Source organism: Punctularia strigosozonata, assembly GCF_000264995.1.
Source record: "Punctularia strigosozonata HHB-11173 SS5 unplaced genomic scaffold PUNSTscaffold_30, whole genome shotgun sequence".
In the NCBI taxonomy this organism is placed as follows: Eukaryota; Fungi; Basidiomycota; class Agaricomycetes; order Corticiales; family Punctulariaceae; genus Punctularia; species Punctularia strigosozonata.
The window spans coordinates 1-9,713 of record NW_006767462.1 but is presented as its reverse complement, the minus strand read 5'-3'; the positions used below and the strand labels follow the sequence as shown (position 1 = coordinate 9,713).

Below are 9,713 nucleotides of genomic sequence, written 5' to 3'. Positions count from 1 at the left end.
CGGCAGAATGGAGGTCAGAACTATGCGTTCGAGTGATAGCGAATTTGATCGTGGCCTTGTTCTTCAACGATGTTCAATGTGTCATCACCTTCGATGCTGCAAGAGTAGAAGCGAGTCGGATCTTTGTAAAGGGGCATATGCACTGATTCTTCGCTGTCTCACCGCATCAAACTGAGGAACGAGGTTTAGCAGGTTGGCATGAAGTCATGAAGCGTATGTCCTAGACCAGATGCCGAGCGGACCATGTTCCCGAAAACGATAACTGGGAGTCCAGTTCATGGGTGTCCGATCTGCATTACTCGCAAACATACATTACTTCATGCGGGACGATGTCAGTTTTGGTAAAATCATTGCAATACGAACAGCACTCACGGCGTAGGTCCGGGAACACAGTGAGTCGATTGGATAGGAGGTTTGTTCAGAAGCGAACTCCGACTTGGATCATCGTGAAGAGGTATATGCGAGTACATATGCACTGATCGTTTGCTGTCTCACCGCAATAACCTGAGGAACGAGGTTCAGCAGGTTGGTATGAAGTCCGGAAGCGTATGACCTAGACTAGATACTGAGCGGACCATGTACCTGAAAACGATAACTGGGAGTCAGGTTCATGGGTGTCCGATCTACATTATTTGCAAACACGTATTGCTTCACTCAGGGCAACAATACAGTTTCAGCAAAATTATGGTAATATGAGCAGGACTCACGGCGTAGATCCAGGAGCACAGTGCCTCAAATGGACAGGAGGTATGTCTAGAAGCGAACCCTGCTTTGGCGGTATCCTGCTACGATGCTCGGGGTCGCCGGTGTCGATCGTTCGTTGTGGTGGCATTTCGAGTGTCTCCGATTTCAACGATTCCGTAGTCAAAAGTTCCGTAACGTATTCCAATTCGTATATGAGCGCTCAGTACATGAGGAGAACCACGAGGATAGCGACGACCTGGACAAGTCCGTATTCTCCTCCAAAGCTTGCGTTTCGGGGTCACATGACGCTGCCAGCAACATCGCCGTGAAGTCTCTCATCGATACCGATCATCAACCTTCAACGCCCTTCGCCACGCCCGCATTCATATGTCGGCGCCGTTGCAATCTCTTGCTCTGTGGTCTATCTCCGTGCAAGGATGTGCTCGCCCCTGAGGTCAGCTCGTCCAGCTCGAGTCAAACATACCATGCGGCGACATTCGTTTGACCTGTGGCCGATTGGACATGCTCGCGCTTCTGTGTCAGCGTGCTCTGCATCGAGACGGGCGGCGGTCCCTGATAAGGCACGCACAGAGCGTCCCACAGGTGGACGTCCCGAGTCATAGCCTGACAAATGGCGAGCGCAAGACATGGATAGACACCGCACTTGCTTCACGCTGGTCGCCTTCGGCTCGTTCAGAGACACGAAGAAGTATCAATTCTCCAGTGGAATCACATCACGCTCGAGCGGTTCATGCGCCTCTCCAGCTCTGCGTCACGACAGGTGAGTGCTCGTAAAACACTCGCCCTGAAAGCAACATACGCTCACGGCTATCCAATTTCCTCCCGAAACACCGCTGATAGACTATCACGAACCCCTCCTCCAGCGCCTGTGGTCAAGTCAGCGCTTATTGACATATTATTGTGAGATGTGCGTGCCCTCTGCTTCTGATCGCCTTCATCTGGGAGAGTGACTTCGGCATTGACTAATACGTGCTGGATATAGGTGCGAGCATTCACACTGCATCGTCTACGAAGTATGCGGAAGTTGGTCATATGCCACCAAACTACCAAAGAGCAGGGTGGATCGGCTGTAGGCAGACCCGGGTTCTCCATGAAGAACAAGAGCTCCTGTGCCTAGGTCATGGTGAGCATTACTGAATACGTTCGTGCCGTGGAATCTCACCTCTTCCAATTTCTCGCACCAGTGCAGGAACCAGGGAGATGGAGCTGTGTCGTCCTTTAACTCATATGGGAGCACGGGGTTCCCGCTGGCGGGGTGAAGTATACGCGCTATGTCGTGATGGGCAGGGAGCGAAAGGTTAGTGGTATTCGACATAATGCCTACTCGGGACCCGAGAGGTTCCCAAGACCACCAGTTATAAGCGTCTCGGAAATTGATGTGCACCTTCTTTATCTGTTTTTCAGCACGATCGCGCAAGAAGACCAACATGAACGCAACGTACCTCCTGGATCGTGACGGGAAGCTCTACGGCGCCCCTCCTCAATATCCATTGCAGGTAGATATCGGTGCTGGTTCCGAAGAGCGCGCGTTCACGGTGAAAAAACTTGACGTGCTGCAGGATCGTATCGTTTGCTTGCCAGCAGTCACCTCCATGGTCATCATGGACCAGCAGCGAAGCGAATGTATGCGCCTGACGCGGTAAGTACATGTATGCGAACCTATTGCAATGTAACTCACGGCTAAACCTCTCAGATCAACATTCGAGGCAACAAGCCGCCTATAGTCCTTCAGAAGTCGTTTGACATCGGAAGGACTCTGGCCTTGCTCATGGGTGGATCCTTGTACGGCGATGGCGTCCATATCACAACGGGAGGGGGGATGAGGGGATGGGGCGACGGCTCGCGGAGGTTAAACAGTATGTTTTACTATTCAGCGATTCGCAGGGAGAGTTCGCGGTCTGATTCTAGGTTACGCAGCTGCGATCACGCTTCCGTTCGGAGTTTTTCCGTGATGATCCAGAAGAAAATGTTTTCGCCGTGCATTTCCAATTCGCGGTCGCCCGTGCCCGATGGTCGGACTACTGCTATTCTACGCATCACCCTGTCCCCGCCCTTCGCGGTAAAGCAATCCTTCTCCGCGCCCATGCCGGTCCAAGCACTCCTCGACCATGAATGAGAACGGCAAGCTCATGTCAGGCGTAGCCGATGGCGTCAACTGAACAGAAGGCGCCGTAAGGCCCGACCAACGCTGGTAGTATCGTTGGAAACAGTTGATCAGAACCTAGTAGGTTACTCTCAACTTACATTCAAGGGGAGACGCGGCGACTTACCTCCGGGCGTCTTTCGAAGCCAGGTGTTGGCACATATCCGAGGACTAGAACATGGCGGATGTATGCGCGAATGTCGACTGTGCACAGCAAGTGCAACCGGTGGAAGTTACCCAGGTGGAAATCCAGAAGATATTCGTCCAAGAACGTCACGACCGGTTCGCCGACGAGGTACGTTAGAAGCTTAGTCGCCTTCCAAGTGTTTCAGCCTCTGATGGTCAGTATCTCAGGAACTAGGAACTAACCTCCTCGTGCCGATCGTCCCAACAAAGGAACCAAGGACTTCTCGGCGCGCCATCGGCCAAAGGCAGGGGCGCATCCCACATCGCCCGCGGTGCTGCGTTTGCCACAATCTCCTGGGCGTGGATGTTGCTACGCAATGCAATATCATCCTCGCTTAGTATCGTTGGTAAATCGTCGTATGGCTTTCTCAGCCACGATGGGTACACCGAATTGGAGACATCAGCATCAGCCATGTATCTCACCACGGCGATCTCGCCTTCGCTCTGGGTCGTTGTGGTGTTGGATGGCTGATTAAGCCACGCCGCATATACAATTGTGAAGATTTCGCGGAGCATCTGAAATAATCACGGTATTAAACAAATAGGCGGTGTATGTTCCCACAAGCTCACCTCCTCATTGGCAGAAGTTCCAAGTCGAACACCTCCGGTGCGGAGTACGACACTCAGAAAACCTTCAGGTGTGGCGCCGAGGAGGACACGCTCGTGGTGAAAGTAAACGCAATACTGTTGGAGGATGTGCGTAATTGTCGCGGTGGGGAAGAAGGGCCTCCAATCTAGGCAATCTGTCACGAACAGATGCGTCTGCTATGAACATCAGTATGTGCCGACCGATAGCGTTGTAATTCTCACATCTAAGGTCTGGCGATGCAGCATATCTCGCAGGAAACAAAGGCGACGCTCGGGTGTGTCTGTCGCAGGAAGAATCCAGCAGATGGAATGCATGACGAGGTTGGCCGCCTAAGTGCACCCATCGATTTGGGGGTTGAAATATATGGAACGCCCTCGCCGGGCGAATTCCCACAATGTGGGTTTCCATCGAATTTGTCTTGCGTCCGTGACCCTGAAACCGAATTTCTTAGTCGCTGGTACGCTTCCGATATGATGGACAAGTTGCGAGGCAACCAAGACGTGCCGTTCTGCCTCTGGGATCACGGCGGCTTCTGGTCCCTAAAACCCGCAAACACATGCAAATAATTCGAGAGGCTTAAAGATGGCGCTTTTTCTCTCGTTCGGCCAGCAGCTTTCCCTCGAGTATTGCCCTGCGACGTTGCCTCCTTCTCTCGCCGTCTATTTCCATTACTCCCATCGCCCTGCATGCCCTCTACTCGACGCACTCGTGTAAGCATTTTTCTCGTTACCTTGAGTTTGTTTCTGATGCTTCCGCAGTCGAAAACGGCTGGCTCTGTCGCGCCTGACGCAGAAAATGCCTCTACTCCAAACCGTGGAGGTGAAGCAGAAGAGGTAAGTTCGTAGTTTAGGTCCTTGTGTGCTCCGGGCTCACAGCCATTTGCAGGACACTGCTACCACCGACGTGGACTCTATACGGCAAGCTGCTCCCCGCCGCCGTGCCCGGAACGCCGTAAGTTCCTTTTCCAACTCTAGTATGCGGCACCTGATGCAATGCAGAGCACCGATACGGGCAAGACTTCCCTACGCAAATCTAAGAAGGCTCGTCATGCGTCGAAGGACCCGCCCGATGTAAGAATTTTATCTCGTCTTCATGGGTATGTGTTGACTTCGTCATGGTTAGCCCGAGGGCGCTGGCATCGAACAGGTTCGTGCTACCGTGTCCATTGAGCGTCGTGCCTAATATTTGGGTTTCAGGAGCGCGGGCCTGGACGCAGGTCTACTCGTCCAACGAAAAGCCCTTACAAGTCGCGCAAAGGCGACACGCAGGTTCGGTTGCACCGGTTTTTCAGCGTTCGTACGATTGACTACGGTTAAAGGGCCCTGCTGCCACCGTCCACGATCATGCCTCGCAGCCAGGAAGTCCTGGACCCTCTCCTGGGGAACGTGATGTCGCCGCGGAGCCAGCCATTGAAGTGAGTATTCGAAGTTCTCTTGGCTCAGTCCGTCGCTTATGGACTCAGACCGGAGCTACGGCGGAGTCATCCGTGAGTGGCTCAACGACGACTACTCTCAAAACCGTCCCGAACACATCAACGGTATGTATAATCTCCTTGGGCGCTCCGCTTTTCCTCATTGCAGTGATACAGCCACCCTCGCCCGCTTCGCCGACTGCGGCGGCTGCTCCTGGGGACCAATCAGTGGTTGCGCCGTTTGGAGTTGAACACCGCCAAGAGGTGCGCTTTCTCGTTGCTTGCTATCTGAAGCGTGGCTGATCATGACCTCAAGGACCAGTCTTCGAGGGAACCATTGTCCGACACCGCGCGAGACCGTATAGCTTTTCTCGCACACACGACCCCGAGCCCAAGCTCAGGTATTTCCCTTGCGGCAGCCATCAATCGTTCATACCGCTCGCCAGGGGCAGCCGCCCAAGACGCTGGTGTGCTTTCCGCCCCGCCGACTACTGCTACCCCTGCGAACTCTATCGCTCAGCCTGGTGAAATGGAGGAAGATGGCCACGCAGCCGAAGTCGGTGGAGGCGATGGGCCTCATGCGCCTGTACCCGACATGCCGCCTGATGGCAGGCGTCGCTCTGGGCGGACGTCCACCGCTCCTGGGATGTATGAGGGAGCCGACCCAGACTCCTCAGGCACCAGCGGTGACGAGTTTCACCCTGAGACTCCCCCGCCGAAACCGCGTCGTCGTCCATCCCCTGAACCCGATGATACCGGTCCCTCACCGGGCAATACCACCGCTCGTGCTCAACCCTCTTCAGGTATGTGATCCCGCCTACTAGTTGTTGCATTCACTGATGGTGTATCTTAGCGCTCGAGCCTACACCATCATATTCACCAGTGGACCAGGGCGCCGCTGGGTCTTTGGGAGATGCCCAGTCCCCGAAATCGCGGCCTGGCCGCCTCAGCAAGAAGGCCCAGAAGGCCCTGGAGGAGAAGAGAGTCGAGGTCGATCGCTGGTGTGCCACCATGTCTGCTGAGACCGGCAAGACCGCAGGGTATTTCCTCAACGCGCTCACCATCCCTACCGCCAAGCAATACCGTTCCCCCAACTCATGGTCGCGCTATCAAAGGTGGTATGCAGAATACTACCGAAAGGGGGCCGACGAAGGTGAGTTTGCACTGGTTGTAAGACGAGTCAGAGCCGCTTATGCTATCGTAGACCCGAAGGCATTCGCGGCACGGATGTTAGGAAGTTATAACGCCCTATTTGCCGATGTCGATGATGACGACTCAGAGGCCAAAGCTGAAATCATGAAGCCCTACTACGAATGGCGTCAAGATTGTATCGACGACTATCTCAGAGACGACGAAGGCAAGGGCAATGTCCGCAATGAGCTGCAGCGCGCTACCCGTGAGATCAATGCCTTGGTGAGAGTTTCCTTCACTGAGCAATAATATCTTTAACTAATTCTTAGTGTCGTCGTCTCTACATGCTCTATGGCTTCCATGTTTTTGGTTCAATCATTGATCTTGGTGATGCGGGTTGTTATATGTTTGGTAACTCCCCGGAATGGGAATTTCTCAAAAAGCGCTACGAGGAAGACCATACCATCACGCTCCAAACGTATCAAGCTGCGCTCAGGTACATCCTTCGTGATTTTCTCAAACTTCGTTCTGACCTCTTGCACAGGCTGGTCCGAGACCATCTCCTAAGTAATAGTGACGCCTTTCTCCATCTCATCCCTCTTCCGGCCGGGCAATCCCAGCGCGCCGGTGCCGCGGTTGAGTCGTCCGACACGCGAGGGGTCGAACCCAAAGATAGCCCTGACCAGTCGTTCGGTGCACCCGAGGACAAAGCCAATGACACCGCGGTCCCGTCGTCCCGTGCACGGAAAGTCAAAACCGCACGGAAGGCCACGACCAGAACCAAGAAACCGATCGATCCCGGCTTACGTGACGGGCGCAATAGCGCGCTGAGGGAGCGTTTCGTTGAGGCTTTTGGTAACGTCATCCAGTTCTCCCGATGCACTCTCCTGCTGACGCAATGTAGCCACTGTTGGCCAGGAAGTCGGCAATGTGCCATGGAAGCGCATGGGGGACCACCTTTTCAGGATCCAATGCCGCCTGGTGAATGCAGACCCGTCGATCAACCTCCACACGTACACTGTGGGGAAAAAGAAGCCGAAGCAACGTACGACCGGTTTTGTGCTCAAAGGTGCTAAAAACGGCAAACCGATCAAGTCGATGATCACCGCATTCATCGATGGGGCTGAAGACGAGAACGCCCCTCCGCAGTTCTGGATCGAGAGGTGGACAGACGGTAAGTCGTGTCATAGCTCGGGTATGTGCTGCGTCTCACTTCAGCCTCGCAGAGGAGATCAACCGGCCGCTGCCTGAGCAAGGCTCGATTCCGTTAATATTGGCATGGTGCCCTGCGCCTCGCAAGATTGGGGGTCGGGATGTCATTCTGCACACCCCTCGTGATCGCCCGAGGGGTCCACCGATCCCTCAAGTAGTGCTCATCCGTGCCTCCTCTACGACGGCTTGGAACACGAGCCATCGCGCCTGGAAGAAGAAAAAGAAGGTTACGCAATCGAAGCAGCAAGCTCGCCAAAAAACAATTGAGGCATCTTCTGAAGATGAGGACGAGGAGGACGAGGAGGACGAGGACGAGGAGGACGAGGACGAGGACGAGGATGAGGACGACGAGGACGAAAACGAGGACGAGGACGGCGACGGCGACGGCGCCGAAGAGGATGAGGTCCGCGCTGCAGGCAACCGGCCCGTTCATCGTCCATCCGTACAACCGGTAGGGAACCGGTCTTTCACCGCCGGCCCTTTTTATTAACTGCTCACTCGCAGGTTCCGCACCGTCATGCCGCAGAGTCCTCGCAACCTGCTGCCCCTGCTAAGCACGTACGTCCTGATGCTCAGGATCTAAACACATGCTGACGAAGCGCCACTAGTCGTCCCGCGTGCGCTCATCGCGAGGAGACATTGGTGCGGGTGAAATGGATGTCATAGAGGTGTGTCACGCGTACGTTGCTACTAGCCTTCCATCTTACGTAGTTTCCAGATCACGTCCGACGAGGTCGAAATTCAGCACGCCCCTTCTCGGTCTCGCAAACGGCCTGCCGCCTCGCCGTTGCCCCTGCCCCCGCCCCGCAAACCAAAACCCAAACCTCGCCGTATACGCGCTCAGTCAGTGGAAGAGCCGTCCAATGATCCTCGGTCTCACCCGAACCATGCCTCGTTGCACCGGTCGCGGGAACGGAAAGGGTCGGTCCAGCCGCCGCCTGCGCGTAACACTCCCATGGAGTTCATCGATGTAGGTATTACGGTGTCCCGTCTCGACGATGCTAACAACTCGTCATGGCAGGTTGATATGCTAAGTGACCATGTTCCCGACTATCGGTATTCCGGGCCTCGTCGCCCGCAGCCCTCGCGTCGTACCCCATTGGATGCTATCGAGGTCAGTTTACGGGTACCGTGTTGTTGTTGTATTGACTACCCCTGCGCAGGTTGACATGGGCGTCGGCCGCGGCCGTGACTACGACTATTCCGGCGTTCGCGATCGTCGCCGACGGCGACCGTCAGCGTCACCGGAGCCTCGTGCGACGTGGTCGCAGCCAGTTACCAATGCTTTCAATCATCGGTCTTCCGTGCCTCGTACTCGTCAACCGGGGGTAGCTCGCGCGCCGTCCAGGGATGTAGAAACCGTCCGTCACAGTGAGACTCCGCCCCCTGAAGTGTCTTGGCCTCCGGACTTGCAAGAATCGTCTTGGCCCACCGGTCAAGATTTCGACTACATGCCGGCGGTTCCACCCACTCGTGAGGCCACCGCCGGTGCTCATTCCTATGCCTTGAATGCGGAACCTGAGCGCCGGTCGCGCACGGGTAGGACTGTGACGAGCGCGACCGATGCAGGCTACGAGACGTCCCGCAGCTATCGTCACGATGCGGGTACGCATTTCCCTCCGATCGCTGCGCCGTGACTAAAACTTGTCTAGTAGACCTTTATGACGTCCGGCGCCGTCCCGTCGAGGTGAGTCTATCGGCGCTTCTGGCATACGTTCTACTGCTTACACCATCACGCAGCGCCCTCCTCGCGGCTCCGAACCTGAGTATAGCCCTCACCGTCGCGCAGGTCCATCTAGATATCGCGCCAATGGATATCCTGCGAGCTTACGCCCAACATCCCCGGACGCCCTACCGCATACACCACCCCGAGACGCAAAGCGTCGTGCCGTTGGACTCGGACATGCGGCGCGTCATGCTTCTCGAGGCAGGGCTCCGTCGCAACTGGGTCAACCCGGTGGTACGCGGGATCACCTGTCGCCCGTCGTGGAGTCGCCATACAATCGGCCGGATCCCGCCATGGAGGGTGTCTATCGCACCCGCAAGCCTGATGTCGCATACAGTGATGATGATTAAACAATACTGTAACTACACCGCTGAGCCTTCAGTTAATATGATTTCGTGTCCTATCAGGCTATGTTCAATTGTGAGAGAACTCAGAACCAAGCAGGTTTGTATTAGAGTGGTAGTTGGTATTATCGCGGCCGGGTTGTCAGCCCTCTTTCGCAAATAATAGTGGCCTTTCAGATTTGTGTTATTTCTCATCCTTTACTACATACAACCGGTGCTCTATGCTATCTAGTCGTGGCTAATCGAGGTGCGCGAACGCAGTAGCC

The 9,713-nt window shown here is 55.2% G+C and overlaps 3 protein-coding genes across 3 annotated transcripts; 1 reads left to right on the top strand and 2 right to left on the bottom strand.

Moving 5' to 3' along the window:
• Positions 1-1,413: 1,413 nt before the first annotated feature.
• On the bottom strand, positions 1,414-2,506 carry PUNSTDRAFT_139559 (uncharacterized protein; the record flags this gene model as incomplete). Its single annotated transcript, XM_007389280.1, has 6 exons — positions 1,414-1,451; positions 1,505-1,571; positions 1,753-1,818; positions 1,868-2,092; positions 2,148-2,336; positions 2,384-2,506. 6 exons carry the CDS (start codon positions 2,504-2,506, stop codon positions 1,414-1,416), a joined length of 708 nt encoding a protein of 235 aa, XP_007389342.1.
• A 228-nt stretch (positions 2,507-2,734) lies between these two features.
• Positions 2,735-3,937, bottom strand: PUNSTDRAFT_139558 (uncharacterized protein; the record flags this gene model as incomplete). Its single annotated transcript, XM_007389279.1, has 5 exons — positions 2,735-2,926; positions 2,976-3,164; positions 3,218-3,550; positions 3,605-3,796; positions 3,845-3,937. The coding sequence occupies 5 exons, from the start codon at positions 3,935-3,937 to the stop codon at positions 2,735-2,737; spliced, it is 999 nt and encodes a 332-aa protein (XP_007389341.1).
• A 268-nt stretch (positions 3,938-4,205) lies between these two features.
• PUNSTDRAFT_139557 (uncharacterized protein) lies at positions 4,206-9,453 on the top strand (the record flags this gene model as incomplete). Its single annotated transcript, XM_007389278.1, has 23 exons — positions 4,206-4,333; positions 4,382-4,456; positions 4,509-4,574; positions 4,624-4,693; positions 4,746-4,769; positions 4,820-4,891; positions 4,942-5,037; positions 5,086-5,160; positions 5,212-5,298; positions 5,351-5,837; positions 5,888-6,187; positions 6,239-6,447; positions 6,495-6,661; positions 6,710-7,020; positions 7,070-7,339; positions 7,392-7,828; positions 7,882-7,935; positions 7,986-8,045; positions 8,096-8,347; positions 8,399-8,491; positions 8,541-8,982; positions 9,033-9,064; positions 9,118-9,453. The coding sequence occupies 23 exons, from the start codon at positions 4,206-4,208 to the stop codon at positions 9,451-9,453; spliced, it is 4,143 nt and encodes a 1,380-aa protein (XP_007389340.1).
• Between the last annotated feature and the right edge of the window lie 260 nt (positions 9,454-9,713).